The sequence below is a fragment of the Polypterus senegalus genome, unplaced genomic scaffold, assembly GCF_016835505.1.
Source record: "Polypterus senegalus isolate Bchr_013 unplaced genomic scaffold, ASM1683550v1 scaffold_2850, whole genome shotgun sequence".
Classification (NCBI taxonomy): domain Eukaryota; kingdom Metazoa; phylum Chordata; class Cladistia; order Polypteriformes; family Polypteridae; genus Polypterus; species Polypterus senegalus.
Genome location: NW_024377321.1, coordinates 2,838 through 25,000, shown reverse-complemented (window position 1 = coordinate 25,000; position 22,163 = coordinate 2,838). Strand labels below are relative to the sequence as shown.

Below are 22,163 nucleotides of genomic sequence, written 5' to 3'. Positions count from 1 at the left end.
CAGATCTCCTGAGCCATGTTCATTACTCAAAATTCCTTATGTCCTTGCTTATAAATGTGGCCATGTATAGCGGATAGGTGAGTGATGTAAATATTCACACTGATGTTCAATAAGACATCAGTCATCTTCTCTCTCTGCTAAATTAGAAAGTAAACTGTGCCTTCCCAATCTGTATAGTTTAAACCTAAGTACTTTGTATCCCTATTTTATTATTGATGTAGTTGATTTCATGGTGTATGTTTTCTAGACTTTTTGTTGATTGAATTTGTTATCACTTTCCGTGTCTTACCCTCCACACTCTTACCTTTAACATTAATATGAACTCCATCAGTGAAGCTGTATCTGAAGGGGTGTGTATGATAAGGGTGATAGTAATAGCCTTCGATCCTGAAGTAATACACTCCCTGATCCTCAAGTCTGATCCCGTCCAGCTGTGTGGTGCAGTTCATCTGTTTCAAGTCACCAATGATGGTGACCTTCAGGCCCCTCCAGTTACCTAGTGACTGGCCCTTCTTGAAGACATCCACCCCAGTCCAGTAATTGTTGCTTCTCCAGATGCCATCTGGTTCAGAGAGCGTTCGAGGAGAGGTGAAGGTACAAGGGATCTCCAGACAGGAGCCAGTCAGACCTTGGATTTCTGAAGGCATCTTGGCATGGTACACATGACCAAGTGAACCTGAATATCAAGAGAAACAAGCTGGAAGTCAATGTTAGACTGAAAAAGGAGACCTACCACTTTGTAACTGTCATGGTGGAAACCCCTGAGTAGATGTGTCATGTAAAGAAAACAGGAACAACTGTCCACTCAGAAGGCTCTGTTTTCTGCTTGGCTGGGCTTGGAAAGTGAAAACAGGGGCATATGAAACATGAAGTAGGATGAACTTGAACTTAAAGGCTTCTCAGTAGTGAAATTATAACCAGGGAAAAAAAATATTCAGTGATCACACATAACTTTGTTAATTCATTTTTATATAATTTAGAGCTGCAGGGAACTAAAGTCCTATATCTGGCAGCATTGGGCGCAAGGATATGAAACAACCTTGGAAGGGGCGCCATTCCCACTCACGCACACACCCACACCCACTCAAGGGGAAATCAGAATTGATCATCTTTAGGACGTGAGAAGAAACAGAAGCAGACCTAAGAGATCTCACTACGGTGTCTTGTTCCACAATGGGGCAATCCTGCAGTGGAGCGTCCATGTTCATTTGACCTTGGCTTCAACTAGACTAAGAGCAGAGAGCTGAGCTGAGCGAGTTCAAATTACCCATGAGCCATTGCCTGCATCCGGGATAAAAATAGCAATAATAAAAAAAAACTCCTTGTGATTCTCATTAGTTATTTAGTGAAAGGCTACTTAGATAGTCAGGAACCTTCAGTATTTTTTACGTTTGCTCTCTGATGTGCGGCCCTCTGCTCTACTGGTTTTGACTTCACTTGACTTTTGCAGTTTCTTTTATTTCCTTACCCCTTTCATTCTTCATTTCATTCTAGTCGTTTGGGACGAGCAGATCCTGTGCTCATTACTGTCGCTTACAGTCCAAACAGGTGTTTGGGGTGGCAAGTGGGCCGACCGCCTCATACTCTGCGCCTAAGGGGTCCCCGCTTTTGAGATCCAGGTGTCCCATTTGAGTGGATTTGCCAAGTTGTATTCTGCAGTTATATTTTGATAAAGTTTGCGTATTATCTTGCAAAAATTTAGCTGAATACTGTAATGAGAAAATCCGGTGTATATTAACATTATTTTGATTAAATTTGTACGCAGGTTTATACAGTCCACACATAGCGGTAACAGCGTTTGACATAAGAGGCCCTGCGTGGGTTTGGTCAGCCTTAGGCCCCCATGCAGACCCCTAAGGCCACCTCTGCAGCAGTCTGTCCCCAAACAAAGTTTAGGCCTGAGGGGGTCCATGGTGTAACGTTTCAGGGCAGTTTATCGCATGTCATTTTATTCAGTGTATAGTGTTTTGTGATGAGGTTTTCATTTCTGTGGTTTACATTTTATTTTGTCTTGAATTGAAAAAATTTTAAATTGATCACATGATGCTGCTCAGAGTGTTGCATAAATAACAAAAAAATAGCCGTGTCATTGACATCTTCAGATGCTATAAATATGGTGGCATTCATATTCTTCGTGACAAACCTCCAAAGACTTAACCATTGCTATCATTGCTAACCTCGTCTTAGGTTTTCTGACATCCTTTTGTTTCATTGCCTCTGGCTCTCGTTCCTCCTACTTTTTGATTTTATGGTTCTGACCTCTGGTCAGTTTTCAGCCCCGATTCTGATGTGGGTTTGGTGTCTCCTTGTTTGTTTCCCTTCTCTCAAGAACTCCGAGACGCTGTCTCGTAACACATTTGTATTTAATTGCATCGTTTGACGTTTAATTGGACTCCTACCTTAATTAAGTAAGTTGTTATTTTCTAGTTTTCTTGCTTTCGTGTCACTCCATGAATTACTTTATAATGTTACTAGCTGTGCTACCTGTCTAAGACGGTTTGAAATAAAATGAATGTTTGCAGGACACCACTCAATGTATATGTCTGTGTTATGTGCCATTTGGTGTTAAAGCGTTAGTGTTTGTGACGCACCGTCTATTGGAATGACAAAGCAACGACTTCATTACTAAAAATATTTGTGATGAGCCATAAGTGACACAGTGACACACAGACTCTTTAGTAAGGAGGACAAGGAACATACAAGTAAGACTCCTTACTAAGGTGCTCTGTACTAGTACTGCTACAACAAAACTGAATTTGCTGCACTATTATTTCGTTTGTTTCATCTTAATTTGTGAGATTTTAAGTCATCATTGCTTTTCACCTGCTTTTCCCAGGTGCTCTGGTCATTTAAGTTGCTCTTAATTACCGATGACGCTGGTGGCTCTGACCCTGAGTACTTCTGGCTTTTCATCATTCAGTGTTATCCCCACTATCTATCTATCTATCTATCTATCTATCTATCTATCTATCTATCTATCTATCTATCTATCTATCTATCTATCTATCTATCTATCTAATGTCTACTCTATTTATTAACTGCCATTATTAGGACGGAATTAAAGGGACAAACGGCGTATAAAAAAAGGACTAAAGAGAGTCAAGCATTTTAATCTATAGAACAAATTCAAAATACATCCAAATATCTGACAAATATATAAATGTCCCACCACTGTGGTTTACCTAATGCAAACTAAGAGAAGAGAAAGACCGGCTGATTTAACAAGCAGATCAGTTAGAAAGAAAATGATTGTGAAAAAACCGGCAGCCACAGGAGACCCCCGGACTGAACTTGAGAGACACTGAGCCGAGCGTTGTGTGTCCATTTGTCTTACACTCACCGCTGTCTCTGAGATTTCTGTTAATATCTAACAGTACAGAGTATTTCTGTGCTTCTATGTGTAACTCCTTTTCATTTGTTTCATTTTTAACACAAGCAGCCTTAAGCCAAATGTTCCTAAGGTCAGAGGGCGACTCTAAATTGTCTCAATATCAGGGAATACGGGTGTGCATGCACATCCCATACAATGTGGTGCTCCATGTTGCCATGATTGGCTCCAGGAAACCCTTAACTGGAATAAGCCGATCCAGAAAATGAACATCCATGTTCGTGCTTGTTGTGTCTTCGCTTGTCTGTTCCTTCACACGAGAGTATTTCTGATCAGTAAGTCAGTACTGCATGTCCGCTACCTCCGTCTCAGTCACTACATACATTCTGGGTGTTTGCTTACTACTGCTTGGTGTGCATTATTCACGTTGCCAAGCCAGCCCAGGTCCTCGTCCTTGCCCTACGTGGCTCTTTGGAAGGAGTTGACACCTCCATAATACACAACTCGAGATTCAGCACACAACATGCATGCTACAAGCTTATCTGGTTTATTCCTTGGCAGGCCATCATCTCCATTCAGAAATGGCAGCTCTCCTGCAGATTTTCATACACGCCACACTACGATAACCAGGAACTTGAAATACCCGCTTGTCACATGTTTGAGAATTGAAGTCCACACTGGCAGCATTGGGCACAAGGTTTAAAGTGCCCTTAGGTGGGTCACTAGCCAATTGTAGGGTCCACTCACACAGGAATGAGCCAAAGTTACACATGAATAGGAAGTGGGAAGACACCCAAGGCTTGTAATGAAAATAAAAATGTAATAAAAGGGAATAAAGAGCTGGTACTTACAGTAAAAAAGGCTGAACAGTAGGATTAGAAACCCAGTGAGCGACATGGGATCAGTTAACAGCCTGTAAAGTCAGAGCAAGCAGATTAATGAGAGCAGCAGAATACGTTGAATTATTTTGGTTAGTGAAGAGAATATCAGAAAAATAAAATGCTACTAGGACTTCTGCTTCTTCTACCAATAATAAGAATACCACCGGGCTGAAGTAACCTGATAAAGCATTCATGTTAGGGTTTCATTTTCATCTCATTATCCATCCACCCATTATCCAACCTGCTATGTCCCAACTACAGGGTCACGGGGGTCTGCTGGACAGAAAATATTTGTATTAAAATGATTGACTGCTCAACGTTTATCAACAGCATTAACTCCAGTTACATTCCTGATCATTCAATATCTAATTACAGTATGTAACGAAGATTAAAGTGTGAAGGGCAACACAAGAAAACACAACCGCGGTTCGACTTTCATACCTCGTCTGTCCGTCTCTGTCAGAAAGTCTTTAACGTGATGGTGGATCTGCCCCTCTAGTTTCGGTCAGGGATTTCTCCAAGTTTGTAGTTTCAGATTAACTGAAGATTTGTGGATTTCTCTTGCTAGTTGAGTTTCAGAATTCCCAGAGGTGTGTGGATTTCTTCATCGAGTTTTGATCCAGAATCCAATGTTGGTTGGTTTGGGGGCTTTTCTCCCTCTAGTTTGTTTCTGGTATTGCTTGATTTGCGCCTTTTAATTTTGGTCCAGGATTTTTCAGCAGTGTGTAGATGTCTCCCTGTTGTTTGGTTTCAATCATATGAGAAATGTTTAGATTTCTTCTTCATATTCTTTGATTCTAGAATTCCCAGAAGTCAATCTATTGAAGTTTTACATTTTTCAGAGGTCTGTAGATCCCTGCCTGTGGTTTGGTTTCAGATTTGCTGGAGATGTGCAGATTTGTCCTTATCGTTTGAGTTTGTACTTCCCAGAGTTGTGTGGATTTCTCCTTCAGGTGTGATTTTGGAATTCCTGCAGATGTGTGTGTGTGTTGCTCCTTTTACTTTTGGTCTAGAATTGCTCCTCTAGCTTAGCCTCTGATTATGTGAGGTGTGCTGGTTTGTCCTTCTCGCTTGCTCCTGGTTTTCACACAGAGACACATGAACATATCCTTCCAGCTTTCTTCTAGAGTTTTTGCAGATGTGTCAATCTCTCCTTCTCAGTTATTTCCCAAATTCCCACAAGTATGTGGCTTTGTTCCTCTAGTCTGGTTCCAGCTTCACTAGAGATCTTCAGAAGTCTCCCTGTGTGTTGTGTTAGAAATGGACGACAGGACAGAACTCCATTATGGCCCATTTACTTTGATGAAGTTCTCAGAGTACTCACCAACATTTGTGTGCTTTTCTCGTCATCGGTGTGTAGTTTTTGATGAATTCTTTCCTCTGTAAACTCCTGGTCTTCTGTCACACAAGGTAATATGCTGTGGCAGAAGACGGCTGTCACATTGAATGGCGTAATGCGACGACTGCCATTTAAATAGAAAGAAGGAGAGATTGGAGGGCAGTGTGACGAGATGAAGGGCTGAGGTGAGGAAGCAGATGCTCACTTGTACCGAGACTCTTTTTATCTGCAGATCGCTCTTTCACTTCTCTTTTTCGACACTTGCTAACAAAGTGTGAAGTGAGTTTCCCCCGAGATATTCTTTCCACATCATTTCTCTGTACACCTGTGCGTCTTTTTCTAGAGGTTCATCTTATTTTAAGGTTCTTTATATTTCAGATGTCTTCACTTTCTTTTAAAATGAGACTTTAACTTTTTAGTTAATTTACACTTGAAAAAGAGAGCAAAGAAACGCTATAAATGATAGATGATTGTTCATTTATGATCTACGAAATAACATAACAGTCATTTTTTTTTCCATTTTTGATTTTTCAGTCAGTGATATAAAAAGGATTCTTTGTAAAAATGCAGACAATGTAGCAAAGGTACAACTGAGAACTTCATACGGAAACATGATTCTGTACTTCATGTAATTACAAATATTTTTGTAGACCTTTTATTCTTACAGATCCTTAGCTTGAATGTTTTGCACAGGCATTTACCAGAGTGAGCGTTTCTTCATTCTAGTCATTAATGGAGATACCCGAATCAGTATGGCTGTGTGTATTGTATGGTGAGATGTTTTAGGATGGCTGCTGGTTAAAGCTCCTGCCTCACAGCTCCAGGAGATCGCGTTTTAATTCCATCAGTGCCAGTTCCAGTCCAACAAAACCAAACTCTCAGACTGAGGCCTAGAAGGTCACTTTTGGTTTCATCAGATCGTAGTCTGTCATTCCACTTCCATTCCACAGTCGTATTCATTTCAGATTTTGTCCTCTGTATCAAACTTCACCCTGGATGTGTTCTTTTGTTTTGCTACCCACATATTTATAAAACCCCTGGTAGTTGGCATATCCACAGTTTCAGCACCTTTTGGACTTCCATCTCAGTGGATTTCCTGACTACTGTCCTTTGGGTCTTCTCAATTCATGGAATTCTCCAAAGGGACCCCCCTCTCCCCGATGATTGTTCTTACATCTATGTACATCACTTTTGAAACCCCCAAGAGGGAATCTTTGATCTGACAGTCATGCAAGACTTGTGTCAAACCCCATGGTGACATACGACACAAGTGAAACCTGCCCTCTTCTCTTTGATCTGACATTGATGTACATGCATGCGATTATATGTAAAGCAATGCCCTTCAAGACTACCTGGTTTGGGCGTACTGTTTTAATTTCTGTCAAAAAATGTAGAATTTTCACTCAACGACATTCATTTAGAATGGTGGAAATTATGAAGATTTATGACATCACTGCGTCCCTGACTCCAAACAACAATGAAATTCAAGGTGCAAGTCAAGTCGGTGTCAGCAAGCATCATGCAAACCATTTGTGATGACACTGAGGGTGTCACCCATACTGATCACTCACCTCTCAGGGCTCACATAGTCAGTCGTTCAGTGTTACGGTGACTTGCGTTGGTGTTTGTGCCAGCCAATCTAGCACCATACGCTTTCATGACAGTGTCCCCTTCAAACGTCATGAGTTACAATGGCTTCAAGTCTTTGCTATCTTGTAAATTTTCATAACTGTTTTCTTTCCAAAACCATTTCAGCTTGATATCCCAGTGTGGGACAGCAGAGTCACGAGTGTATTCAATCAAAGCATGAGGAAGCAACCATAACTGGACACAGTCGGCTCATTAGGGGACGTTTAAGATCAAAGAGTCACACTCAAACCTATTAGTGAAGTGTTAGCCGGAGGAGAAAAATAACTTGCCATGATATGACACTGTGGCTTATTAGCTTTTAATGCACATGTGCCCATCTTACATAACGTACAGAAAAAAATGCATTTTAGGAACTTAACATACAAAAAATGTAAGACACATTAATTAAAACTAAAGGTAAAATAGTCAGTCTTCTCAGGTTTTAAAAACATCAAGTAATTATAAATGAAATATAATAAGCAAAACTAGTCAGCTTTCAGATGAATGTCTTCTTACGGCTTATGAATGTCAATGGAAGGTGATGCTGACACGCATACCCAGGGAGCACTTCATGGTTTATGATCAAGTAGGAGCCAAGGGAAGAGTGAGGGTGGAACACAATTCTTAACTTCCTTTCCATCTCTGCCTCTAAATAATGGAGGACCACTGACATCACTTACACCACCAGAAGTCCATTCTCGTCTGGTCCCAAGATGGACCCAAGAAATCAGAGTTCACAGCTTTAGGAAAGGATGGACTTCTGCTATAGCTGAGAAGTTTCTTGGCTCATTTTACCAAAGTCTCAGTCTTGAAAGGCTACTCGTCAGTTCTGTCTGCCTTCCATTAAACGGGGTTTTCCAAAACAGGACCCCAATTCCCTTGTCTAATCTTAATTGTTTTTCTTTTCTTGTGACTTTCGCTTTATTACTGTAAAATCTCTCTATATATAAAATCCAACATCTATCTGTCTGTATGTTTGTCCGCTTTTCACGAGAGAACTACTAAACGGATTTAGATCGGGTTTTTCTCTATAATTTGCTTGAACATTCTGGTTGATTTTGTGACTTCTCTCATTGCGCTAATTATCACAGTTCGCTTGTGGTACTGATTTATTTCCGCAAATCCGAGAGAGGCTGTGGGCCGAGGGCACGAGGTGGGGCCCTCCTCACTCACTAACCTCCGCTTAGCTAACAAACGAGAACTACTTCATGGATTTAGGCCGAGTTTTTTTCTATTATTTGCTTGAACATTCCGGTTGATTTTGCGACTTCTCTCATCATTTTAAGAGTCCTAGCTCACTTGCAGAAGTGATATAGTCGTGCTAAATGTAGACAGAGGCTGAGGGCCGAGGAGAGGGGCATGCGTGACGTCAGGAGTGGGGAGCCAGGTGAGGCCCAACTTACTGTCCTGTTTCACTACTACACAGGCAAAGCCACGGTGGACAGCTATTCTCATATATAATGCACACAACTTTTACTCATATTAGTTCACTAAAAAAGGGAGTGTGCATTATAGACGAGACATCATTTTAAAGCAATAATTTCTCACATAAATCAGTGCACTGTCATTGTGTGTCTATTGCAGCGGTTGTGTGGTGAACGGGTGAAGGGCTATTTTCTGAAAAGTGCACAAAGCAATGGATTCACATATGAATCAACATAAAATGTCTGTTGCTGGTTCTGTAGCCACTCTCATGGTGTGTTCGCCATATCTGGGTGGCATCGGTAGAAGAGCAGCAGCAGCTGAGGTTGAAGTATGATGCAATCTGGTTTGTACCTCTTGTCATTGTGAGTGGCGGTCCTCCCAGGCGAATGTTGCCGTAGACGCATCACCTACCAATCAGCTGATGCCGCTATCACACTTTTGTCTTTGATCTCAATCTCCGAATCACGCACACCAAAATCAGAGTCTGACATGTCAGAATCCAATTCAAAATAATAAAAAATATTAAAAAACATCATCCACTCAGTATGCTGCTTTGTGCATTCGATTCTCTCTCGCCAGATGTCGATGCCAGTTTTGCCATCGTTTGCTCATCACTACTCATGCACACACAGGGATTAGACGTCACAAGTCAACTAGTCTAACGCTCCTCCAATCAAAGAGAGTCTACTTTTATTGTAACGGTGAGTTTTTTCAACTTTTGCAGCCGATTATCGCCCTCATCCCTCCTGTCAACAAATGTCGACATCCACCCTAAATCTTGAAAACTCATTCTACACGAGTGTGCGCTATACAGTATGTGAGATTTGACAGTACCTTGTAACGCACTTTGAGCTACACTCTTGTATGATAGAAATTGTTGCTGTTGTTTCTGACCCTCCCTTTGCTTGTAATGTTGTGCTTGTTAGTATAAAATGCAACAAGGGGCAGCTTTAAGTGTACAACATAAGTGAAATCATCTAATGAATCAGAAACAAATAGAAGTCATTCCCTGACGTCCATCCCTTTGGAAGATCTCTCCATCTCCCCTGAAGATGGATGTAAAATAGCCGAAGATCCCACCGAAGACCTTTAAGTCAAATGTACAAAGGTAAGTCAGCGATTACGCACACTTTTGTGATACGTTTGTTTCGGTTGGCTGTGCAGCTTTCCTGAGCAGATGTGGAAACACAGTGTGTCTGTGGTCACAGTAGAACAGTGGTGATCTTGATCAGTCGGTTTGTACAAAGGGTCTCTCTGCTCTCCATTTCCACCAAAGGCAGAGCAGTAAGCAGAAATTGTCTTTTTATGAACTTAAGGTACGCTCAAGTCTTCAATTTGAAGACAGCGTTTTACCTTGGTGGAGTGTTTGTGAATGGATTAAGAAGTTTAAAAATGGCCGGGCAAACATTAAGCGTGAAGAGCGGTACACTTGTTCACAACCAACGACAACATTGAGCAAGTCCGTATCGAGATTCTGATGAATCAATAAGGATAATTATTGACTTGACTTCATACTATCCTATGGGCTTCCTTCAGCTGATCATGTGTGGTTGATAGTGATAGCTTCCTTTAAATGCAGATTCATAGTTTAAGTTTCTTCAGTGCCGTAATTTCTTGTCTGAATGTCTCAAATGTGATCACAAGGGAGGGAATACGTCTACCGTAGTATGGCTGGAGGTCTACAAGAATACTCTCCATGGAGCCTGGACCTCCTGCTGGATACAACAGGCAATGGGTGGAGGACATAGGAGTTCAGTCATTTTGTGTCTCGACTCTTGATGTCCAAATATGCGGGATGTTCAGCTTTAACATTTGTTGTTGGTTGCCATGTTTGGTGTTAGGTAACTGATTTTATAAGATTATTCTAAACTTACACTGCAGAGCTTCTCCAATGTGTTTAACGTTTAACAGTAGCGTATACGACATCGTTGTTTGAGCGGTTTGTGGATGTGTTACAATACACATCATCACTCTCTTGTTTCTGTTTATTTTTCTTTTTAGAGAAGTTAATAGAAGTGTAAAGAACGCCATGTTTTTCAGGGCTGGCAGGTTCAATTTCAGTCCTTCCTGCTCCTCTTTGGTCAGTCTCTGTACAGGAATTCTGGAAATGAAAAGAGAAACATTATGGCAAAAATGGGATTTGTCAAGAAAGGTCAACTAAAACGTTCTTTGTCTATCAGCTGGAAGAAGACAGCACAGCCATTGAGGTGTTTCACTGAATTTGGCATTTGATACGAATACTGCCAATCGTTTAATGAACATACTGTGCCAACACGGAGTGGAATGTCTGCCACACGATCTACAGTCTCGTTTCTTAAAGTTCAGTCTGTGATCCACAGAAAATGGACGGGTGCAGACATTAAAACTTTACAGCAATCTGGACGTGAACAGGCCATTCAGCCCAACAAAGCTCGCCAGTCCTGTCCACCTAATTCTAAAATAACTTCAAGTCGAGGCCCTTAAAGTCCTGCAGTCTACCACACCACTCGGTCACTTACTCCATTGTGTCTGTGTGAAGAAAAACTTAAACAATAAAACTAAACTTCAACGAATGCAAAGCAAGTATTCAACGTCCCGGAAATGATACGTCCTGCTATGCCAAAAGTAACTTTACAGAACTTTTATTTGGGCAGACCCACGAAAGCCTGCAATTACATGTAAATCCTCAGTTCATATTTTTAAGAAATCGTCGTATTATCGTGAAATTCCTAAAGGTGCAAGCATTGCCTGATCTTCAAAACTCGGCCCAAAATTGATCATTTTTGTAATTAGTTATTAATAATGCGTTTGTAATGATGGCTGTGAAAATCTCATGTTGTCATGAAGGTGAGAGATAAGAAAGTTTGTGATGCAATGGGCTTAAGTTGGGGGCAAACAGCAAGAAATATTACAACGTGTGCCAAAAACCAATCTTGCGTTGCTTACTCAGTTGTCCAGTTGTACGCTCACAATGTTCAAAATGTGTGCATTTTGTGTTGAAATGTTATGAAATAAACACTTCCAGAAAATCAGAGTGGCACCTAAACGAGAAGTGCGTTCATTTGGGATCGAGCTCTTGAAATAAAGACCCGTCTCTCCTCCTCATTCATTGGTCAAATCAGAAACTCACGTTCTTCACTTTCCTGCACTACTCAGATTTTTTGGAAGTTTTTCTTTAACAACATTTTAGCAAAAACTACAAGCACTTTGAATGTTGTTAGCAAAGAATTGAATCGCTGACAATGCGGTTGTGCCATCTATAAAGCAGGTTAATCAGAATTGTCGGCCCATTGGATGGATGGGAAACGAATCAAAAGCCATAGCTGGGAAAACAGTCCCAGTAACGTCTGTTAGTGGAATCGAAACCAGGAGTTAAAATCAAAAGCAGACAAGGGGCCAAACACCAGAAGGCTCACGACTGTAACGAGATTTATTTTGATATCTGCAATGTCGGTGTGTGCAGAAGACAAAAAGAACAAAGTGCTTGTGAGGCCTCCAGAAATAAGTCGGGAAGCAGACCCGAGTCCCAGTGGCCTCCCCAGAAGTGGTCCTACTCTGCTGGTCGGCTTCAGCGTACACCAAATGGGGATTTGGCTTCAAAAGATCCAAAAATAGACGCATTTTAGTAACACCCCACAAGGGAGAGGATTACCGCCTACCTTGGCAAAACAAGAGGAAACTTCAAAAAAAATTATTAACAAAAGTGAAAGGAAGAAATAAATAGATAAGGAAGGCACAGCCATCAGTTCATATCTCTCTGTATCTAGTTGAGAAGTTACAAAGAAATGTTCACTTAATGGTGAATTCACAGCTTTTTCTTACATAAAACTACATTGATTATATGATAAAAACTGCAAAGGTTTCATTGAGTTGAATTTGCTATTTACATTTAAACTTAAATTATTAATGGACACATATTGGTTATTTTGCACAACGCTGCCCTCTGGTGGTGCCAAGTCCCACCACCACCACCTTTAATGCTGAGATGCCCCTGCTTCTGATTTAAGGTCTTCAGGAGTTTATATTTCCAAATGATTGCAAACAAAAATAAATATAAAAGCGGACATCTGTCTACGGCATTAAACCATAACCGTAAAACGCAGGACACCAGAATGGCCTTCTTTATTCAGAATTTCTGATAATTGCAGAGGTCAGCAACACTTATTGAGTGTACCTGAAGAAGTTGAGTGTTTTCTGAAAGTGACCTTAAATAATGAAGGCTCACCAATGACCAAGCGCTGACTAAAAAAGGGGGGTGAAGACATGAATTGAAGAGACCCCCGTGGTGTTACAATATTAATGAAAATGAATCCCCCTCAACTGCGTAAACAGGTCTGCTGGTTCTGCTGTTCTTCATTTCACTGTCGCTCTTCCTAGCTCCTTTATTCAAATTTAGAGAATGTTATAAACAGACAGAAGTGCAATGAAACTGACCAGTGCCAATATAATGACACGATTTATTATGATGACACAATTTATAGTAGGAGAACTACAGTGATACTGGTGATATTCTTTTAATAAGAAAGATAAAAGATAAAAAAGGAGTGTTTGTTATAACAGGAGTAGCAGTCATAGTTGGCATGTCCTGTGTAACGAGGGCACAAAATCAGAACTTGCAGCGTGGCCTGGCAGTTAAGGCTTTGGACTTCAAACCCTGAGGCTGTGGGTTCAAAGCCTGCTACTGACACCACTGTGTGACCCTGAGGAAGTCACTTCGGCTGCCTGGGCTCCAATTGAAGAAAAAAAATAATTAAATAAAAGAAATTGAGACGATTGTATCTCAAATGAGGTAAGGTGCCAAATAAATAATAATAATATGCTGGACTACATAATAATTAGAATTATAATAATAATAGTGATACATCAGACCACCACGCAGTCCATCACCAATCTTCAGTGCTATGACAGACAAGAATGTATTACAATAGGCAGATACACTGATAAACAGATGTGAAAGGCACTATATAATAAACAGACACGACTTCAGGTATATGAGGAAGGATGTGGAAGGAACTTCATCTGCATCCTGTAAATAAAAGTGTACGCCTATTGAGTGTCCCATTGCTTGTTTGCCAGTCATGCAAAAATGACTCAATTATTTTTCATGTTGGCTTTGGTCCAACAAAAAATATTGTCTGTTTGTCAAAGGGTGATAATGGGGCGCGGTGGGGGGGGGCAACCTGATGTGGGCACTGCAATACCCAGCAGGCAGAGCAGCAGGAGTGTATAGGACTGATGGGAGGATGGCTTCAGGGCACGGAGCAAACTCATCCAAAAGCAAAAGTACGTACAGCACTTCATTCTGAACTCATCTGGCTAACAGTGTCATGGCGTCACAGGATTGCAGCCTCTCATCATGGGTTATGTGTAGCCATGCTGAATTTCCAAAAAAATTGTTTTATCCATTAATATATATCTGGGTAATGCCTGTTAGATAGATAGATAGATAGATAGATAGATAGATAGATAGATAGATAGATAGATAGATAGATAGAGAGAAAGGCACTATAGATAGATAGATAGATAGATAGATAGATAGATAGATAGATAGAGAGAAAGGCACTATAGATAGATAGATAGATAGATAGATAGATAGATAGATAGATAGATAGATAGATAGAGAGAAAGGCACTATAGATAGATAGATAGATAGATAGATAGATAGATAGATAGATAGATAGATAGATAGATGTGAAAGGTACTATATAATAGATAGATAGATAGATAGAGAGAAAGGCACTATAGATAGATAGATAGATAGATAGATAGATAGATAGATAGATAGATAGATAGATAGATAGATAGATAGATAGAGAGAGAGAAAGGCACTATAGATAGATAGATAGATAGATAGATAGATAGATAGATAGATAGATAGATAGATAGATGTGAAAGGTACTATATAATAGATAGATAGATAGATAGATAGATAGATAGATAGATAGATAGATAGATAGATAGATAGATGTGAAAGGTACTATATAATAGATAGATAGATAGATAGATAGATAGATAGATAGATAGATAGATAGATAGAAAGGCACTATAGATAGATAGATAGATAGATAGATAGATAGATAGATAGATAGATAGATAGATAGATAGGAAAGACACTATATAATAGATAGATAGATAGATAATTGAGTGAGCCGTTCTACTTGATGCCCAGTGTGCCCACTTAAGATACCATCAGTGATTTTTGAGTTTCTTCTCTTTGTTCTTTGTGTGGTGTGCTTTCTCTTGCATGTTTTATGTATAATAAATAATTTGATGTTATTCATTTGTTCTCCTTGCCACTATTTGGGGTACAAAGAGCCTCCATGATGGTGTCTTCACATTTCACAAAGCAGCGTCTTTAGTTAACTTCAGACTATTTCAACACAGCTGAGACTCACATTGTCGTCTGTAATGGAGGCTGATTATTATGAAGTGCTCATACCTGTTGGCTCCCGTCAGGTGCTTCTCGTTCTTGCTTGGCTCTCTTGTTCATTTTTACTTTCCTATAAAATATAAAAAATAGAATAAATAAATACAAAATAAAAGAAAAAAAAAGAAAAGCAAAAAAGCCTTTAAATTTTGGCAAGAGTTATTAAACATGTCCAAGGAAAAAGGAGGAGAACACTAAAGTCATTGAATATTCACACATGAATCATAACTTAATTAATTTGTATCAAATGCAGACCACCTCCTAAGCAGACTAACACTTCCACCAAGTGCATGTTGGGATAGCTTGTGGTCAGTGTAAGCCTCTCCATACGCAGCACAACCCCTCCCAATTTGGCTTTGGACCGCCCAGCTTTACAGGAGGAAGTGGATGTGAAACTGAAGGACACACTTGAGCCATCTCAGCAGATCTGTGATATTTTGAAGCCCTTGCGACATGAGCTTAGTGTGAAGCCGTTTTCCAGGAACTGACAGTTTAATAGTACAGTAGTCGTCTTTTTTTAGGGTTGATGTTTAGCTGACAGCATCTCAAAGTTCACATCTGTGGTTTCGCTTATTAAAATGGACAGAATAAAGAAGTTAAATTGCAGGTCACACTTACTTGTTAAAACACCAAACCAGGAGAAGAAGCAGCAGCAGTAGCAGCAGAGCCGACCCGAGGCCAAGACTCACGAGATGAGCAATGGAGGAAGGTGCAGCTGAAGGGACCAACAAGAATCAAGCGTTAAACAAGACATTCACTTTAAGACATGAAACACCAAACCTCTGGACTCCCACTGTGCCTTTAAGGGGTCTTCTGAACTTTCAAAGTCAGTTTCTTCATTTGAGGCCTGATCAGCTCAAAGCCTGCAGGTTGTGCTTGGGGAGGCACACTAATGAGGTGTGAGCCTCTTCTAGGTGGGCCAGTGAAGGTCCTGGCCTGCGTCTGTGGGTCTTTTTGCCAATTTCAACATAACACACTTAGCTTCACCCAATTAAGCTCAAGAATGACATAAACCTTTGGGATGCTGGTAGTTACACACTCGGCCTGAGCAGCACTTATCTATAGATTTTGAACATTCTCCTCACGTGAAAGTGAATGTTTCTTCAATTACTTCTCCTAACTGGCCTTGTATGAGTTAGTGTGATGGATTAACGGCCTATCCAGGATTACCTCCACTGTGCCCTCAGGACCTCAGTAGTTACAGGAAGAGAGAGACGTATTGGGCTGAAGGGTTTATGACCCACCATCATGGAGGCCCGTCCTGCACCATCCAGTGCTGGGCTGTTTACTTGTGGTGAGACAAGCTAGGAAGGAGTAACCTGAACATGTGGGCTGCTTGCAGGCTGTGGAAGAGCCAGTAAGAGCCAACTGTGTGTTTTATCTTCTCCATCTTCTATACTGTGTTTAGCTGAACTTTCACATCATCAGAATGAATTTTGGTCAGGACTGGTAACTGTCACTCGTGTTGTTCACAGTGTGTCACGATCGTCCTGTGTTTGTAGGCTGTACTTGCATGTGTTGATCTCATATTTTGTGTCTTTGTATGTGTGGCGTCTTGTTATAATTTGGATAGGGCATCCCAGGGGAGCAGTTTAGTAAGACCCACTTATCATAAGACACAGTCAGCCGCAGGTAGCTGCAGACCTGATCTGACCGATTTGACAGCGCAGTGAGAGGCTGGCACGGTGAAAGATCCATCGATAGAGGAGCAGCAAACGCCAGCCATGCCAGGAGTAAATAACAAGTCATGTTGACGTCACAAGGTGCTCCAAAGTATGGGAAGAAGTCAGCTGAGAAGTGAAGGCACCATCTCTTTCCAACTGTAAAGACCCCATTCCCATATTGCCTGCATTTGCAATGGACTTTTAACTGAAATCTGTGGATGCGCGAGGACATGAGGTAACGCTAACATCTCATTCTGCTTGTCAGTCTCTTCCTCACACTCCTGTGACCTTTTCCACTCCACTCCTGTCCTATTGAGGTGATGGCGTAGAAGTGTAATGTCAGCAAAGTGCAGGAGAAACTTCTGACACCACCAACCCCAATGATATACTGTCATGATTCAATTCTTTGTTGCTAATTTGCCATTTTTTTTTTGCTTTGTTTCACAACGTCTTGCACTCCATTTTGGGTCCTCAGACACCGCCATGTTGATAGGTCCTCTTCTGGGGTGTTTCTAGGCTTGAGGCCCCTGAGGTCACGTCCCATGATTATCGACACTACAGGATAACAGGACAACTTTAAGATCATTTCCTTATTCGATCTGCAGACACCAAAACCTTATTTACTCTCATCTTGTGTGTTACTTCAGTTTTGATCCTTTTTGTTCTTTCGACTTTGATTCCTGGTTCTTGCTTTAAAGGGTTGGTTTCATTTTGTTATCAATTTTTTATGTGTTTTGTTTTGTTTTCGTATGCACATCTTCTGTTCGAGATGTAAAGCTGATCTGTCAGTGTGCTGGCTGAGCTTCGTCTCGTATTTACTACGCTGGAAACTGACTTGTGCTTTATGAAGCTCTGAGACATATACGATGATTTGAAAATGTCAGAATTACGAGAGTGGGGCTGAACCTACACTTTACTTCGATGGTCACAGCTGTCGAGTTCTCCTCTCCATGTTTGTTCTTCGCCTCACAGTAGTAGAGCCCACCATCACCGAGGGTCACGTTTGTGATGGTCAGTTCCTGTCCAGATGCTCTTTGGGTCACAGATGATCCTCTCTGATGATACCAGCGGTAGCTGCTGGGGGGGTCTGCATTGGAGGTGCAGTTCAGAGTCACAGCGCCCCCTCTGATATGTTCTGGACAAGAAGGCCTGTAACTTTGGTGTTTCTTGGAGGATCTGAAAGACGAAAAAACAACCACATGATAAGAATTTCCACTTCTACACACTAAAGACTGTGCAGCCTTTTAAATTTTGATCTCCGCACTGTTCAAAATGAGAAGACGTCCACAAAATCATTTACTGTTTTTATTTCAGATGGTTTTTGAGCAAATCATTTAAAAGATATAAACTCATACAGAAGCTGATGGAGTCTGTTTGTCTGAGCTGTGAACTAAAACACACCTACATTGGACATTGAGGGTCACTGCTGTTGAGTTCTCCCCTCCATGTTGGTTCTTCGCCTCACAGTAGTAGAGCCCACCATCACCGAGGGTCACGTTTGTGATGTTCAGGTCCTGTCCAGATGCTCTTTGGGTCACAGATGATCCCCTCTCATGATACCAGGTGTAGCTGCTGGGCGGGTTTGCATTGGAGGTGCAGCTCAGAGTCACAGCGCCCCCCTCTGGTATGTTCTGGATAGGAAGGCCTGTAATTTTAGTGTTTTTTGGAGAATCTGGAACAACAAAATCTTATTATCAGCCATCAAAGTGAAGAGGATTTCATTTGTTACCACGGAAAGCTTTTTTAACATGTGCTCTACTTGTTGTTAAAGGTGACCATATAGTTGTAGATTATCATCATCATCACAGACTATAGGAACGTCTGTGTCGACACAGTGATACCCACAAAGATGGTGCGTTGCTTTCCAAGCATCAAACCCTAAATTACTAAGGAGCTAAAAGTTCTTCTAAGAAGAAGATGGCATTCAAATCAGACGGTGCGACAAAGAGGCTCTGAAGAACACCCAGCAACTGCTGGAAAAAAAAACTGAGTGAGGGAAAGGAAGCTAACAATGAAAAATTAGGAACAAAATAACAGGAAGATGTCTGGAGTGGACCTGGCAGAATTATTGGACCCAGGTGCGAGAAGGGGTTGTGGACAAAGCTAACGCCCTGAACCAGTTTTTTAAAAGATCTCAATGCCACCTTCTTCCAATGATCAGTTTCTTCCGTTCACAGCATCTCTACTACATCAGAAACTCCTTCCACATCAACTGGAATGGCTAGTGATGAGTCCACCTCTGACCATCAGCATGGGATCTCCATAACTGAAGACCAAGTGAGGAGAACACTGAGGAGGCTTCACAGATGGAGTCAATCATCAAGTTTTAAAGCCTGTGCTGACCAACTTTGTGGTGTCCTTTGTCACCTGTCACAATCTGTCCCTGAGGCTTCAGAAAGTGACACTTCTGTGAAAAACATCCTGCATTGTTCTTGTTGCCAGGAAGGCAGGCGCCTCTTCACTTAATGACAAGTGGCACTTACGAGTCTCACATAATGAAGACCTTTGAGGGTCTGGTCCTGGTAATATAGGAGTCCTCTTGTGGTAGACCACCTGGACCCACTGCAGTTTGTCTATTGAGCAAAGATTGGAGTGGAGGATGCAGCGATCTGTCTGCTCCTAAAGGCGTATGCTCACCTGGACAAAGCTGGCAGCACTGTGAGGATTCTGTTTTTTGATGTCTCCAGTGGCTTCAACACCCCTATTAAGGGGTCATCTCTGAGATATGCAGGTGGATGAGCTTGTGGTGTCCTGAGGATGAACTATCTGTCGGGCAGACTGCAGTTTGTGAGGCTTAAGGACTGTGTGAACACCACAAGGAACAGGCCTGTCTGCCACTCTCCTCACTCTGCACACCTCAGACCACAAATATAACAGCAGGCCATGACACCTGCAGAAATCCTCAGATGATTCTGCACTAATGGAGGATATTGATAAGGGGGGGGGGGGAAGATGAATCAGAGGGAGAACTTTGAGAATTGTCTGCAACTTAACTTCAGCAAAACCAAGGATGGTTGTGGTCTTTCACCGCACCAAACAGCCTTTATGTCCGCTCACTATTCAAGGAATGAATGCAGAGGTGGTCCACTTCTACAAGTAATTGGGGGTCTGCATCAATGACTGGTTAAATTGGTCTCATAATACAGAGGAACTACAGAAGACAAAGCAGAGCAGGTTCTTCTTCTTCAAGAGCAGACTGCACTCCTTCAATGTGGGAAGTGACATCCTTTACAAATTCTACAACTCTGTGATGTCCAGTGTGACTTTCAATGTGGTGGCTTCATTGTCTGGTGACATCACTTCAGGAGAGGCCCACCGAATGTGCAGGCTCAGTTACTGGACACACTGTGGACCTGCTGGAGGTAGTGACAGTGACAATGAAGACAAACTGAGTGCCATGATGAAGAACACAACAATGCTGAGCGCCTTCAGCCAACCAATCATTCACCAGAAGTGTGTCAGGAAACACTGCGGGCCCCATTATACCACCGCCTGTATAGCGCCTTACTGGGCCGGGGCTGCCATGCTAGAGGTCTTCTTTTTTCAGGTTTCTTTCTTCTTAATCATTGTCGTGTATATTTATTTATTTAGTGAGATTCTGTTAAAAGCCAAATAAAGTTCTTTTTATCCAGGTATTCATTTTCAAGTGAAATGACACTTTGCAGTAACAGTATATGTTTGGAGATATTTTCTTGCTGTGAACTGTTCATATAAGATGCAGGGAGATGTAAGTGAATGGTGGACTTTTTATATACAAACCGTTAGTCTCAGTGTGTGGAGCAGACCAGCCAATAACTGTAATAATTATAATAATTACTGAGCACTGCTCACCCCATGATAACACATAAATAAGAAAAGAGCTTTACTAAATTAAAATGACAATCAACTATTTTGAGTAGATAAATGTCCAATAAAAACAGAGAGAAAGACCTTAACGTCCATTTTACTCATTTAATGATCACCTGTTTGAACTTAAATTGGCCTCTTATCTCTATAAAGAAGGCCGCTGCGTATACTGAGTAGAGCAGAGTGACAGATCATCTCATCCTGCAGGGGGCACCACTGAGTCACACCGTTTATTTGCTCCCAATTGGGTGACACACATGTGACTTTATTGGCTCCACTGCTGTGTCTCACTGGGACCAGAAGAACAAGAAGAGCCACACAGGAGGAGCCATCAGAGGTCAAACTTGAGACCAAAGAGAAGCAAAGAAGAAACACAAGCGACCAGGCCTCAGTCTGACCTGTGAGAGCACACACAGTAATGGAAGGATGATTTGAAAAGAAAGAAAGAAAGAAAGAAAGAAAGAAAGAAAGAAAGAAAGAAAGAAAGAAAGAAAGATGTCTTCTTGATTTGCACAGCAGAACTGTTTCAGCCATTGGAGTTTGTGGTTTCAACTCTCATCATGGCTTCCATTTTCATCCTGTCTGATAAGCAGACACTGCTACATGAAAAGTGACTTACAAGTGACATTCAGAGTGGCCATGTTGGTCCAGCGTTGTCCTCGGCTGCTCGCTGTGCAGGTGAGCGTCTTGTTGTGGTGGACGTGTGACGCAGTAAAACGCAGGACAGAAGTGACTTTGGCTCCATTTTCCCTCGTGGACTCCTCAGTTTTTTCCCCATTCAGTTTGTCACCCCAGGTCAGAACTAGGGGGTCACTGGTACAAGAAGATGGAGCAGAGCAGGTCAGACTGGTGACTGTGCCCTCCACTGCTGGGACAACTGGAGTGATCAGTGGCTTATCTGAAAAATGGAGACAACTGTAAATTAAATGAAAGAAGTTGAAAGAGATGCTGGTCCTTTAGTGCCGTTAGTGAGTGTGTGTGAGCTGAGAAATGAGTGACGAGGTGACATTTGACATAAGTAGACATGATGGAGGAGATCAGACTGAGCTGCTCAGTTACTGTCATCATTAGGACTGAAAGGTCAGGTAATAACAGACCTCTTACCTGTCACTTTAATGCTAACACCATTTTTATTAAATGTATAGCTATATGTTCCTTCAGTCCTAAAGTAATACGTCCCTTCTTGCTGAGGTCCAACTCTGTCCAGCTGTGTGCTGCAGTTTCTCTTATTCACATCACCGATTGTCACTCTGATGTTTTTCCAGGTGCCATTTGAGGTGTCTTTTCTGAACACCTCATTTCCTTTCCATTGATCGTTACTTATCCAAACTCCGATCTGATTTTTACAACATGGATTGTTTCCAATAAATGAACACGTAATGAAGACACAGGAGCCGTCCAGAGCTTCAATACCCCCGGGCAGTGAAATCGAGTCGTCTTTACAAAGTGCAGCTGAAAAATGAAAACACAAATCGATGGCAGATTAAAGAAATGCAACCCTAACCCTGACATCCACCATCAGGCCTGTCCACCCCAATCAGCTCCTTCTGGTTCAGAATTAGAAACTCAGATTACTTAAAATTATAAATCAGCAGAAAGAAATAAATGAAATATTCAGAATGTGCTTCTAAAATAAATGGACGTG

General features: G+C 41.4%; 1 protein-coding gene and 1 long non-coding RNA gene across 2 annotated transcripts; both read right to left on the bottom strand.

The window, feature by feature from the left end:
* Positions 1-310: 310 nt before the first annotated feature.
* LOC120519295 lies at positions 311-5,727 on the bottom strand. Its single transcript, XR_005631438.1, has 3 exons — positions 4,651-5,727; positions 4,180-4,241; positions 311-676 (listed from the first exon to the last, which is right to left on the bottom strand). It is a non-coding gene; the product is annotated as an uncharacterized LOC120519295 (long non-coding RNA).
* Positions 5,728-8,401: 2,674 nt separating this feature from the next.
* On the bottom strand, positions 8,402-21,803 carry LOC120519297 (sialic acid-binding Ig-like lectin 14; the record flags this gene model as incomplete). The annotated part of the gene is made up of 7 exons (XM_039742422.1): positions 8,402-10,703; positions 15,021-15,081; positions 15,627-15,723; positions 17,583-17,848; positions 18,078-18,344; positions 21,138-21,416; positions 21,623-21,803. Coding segments are annotated over 4 exons (792 nt in total), but the record flags the coding sequence as incomplete, so codon positions are not given.
* Positions 21,804-22,163: the final 360 nt, after the last annotated feature.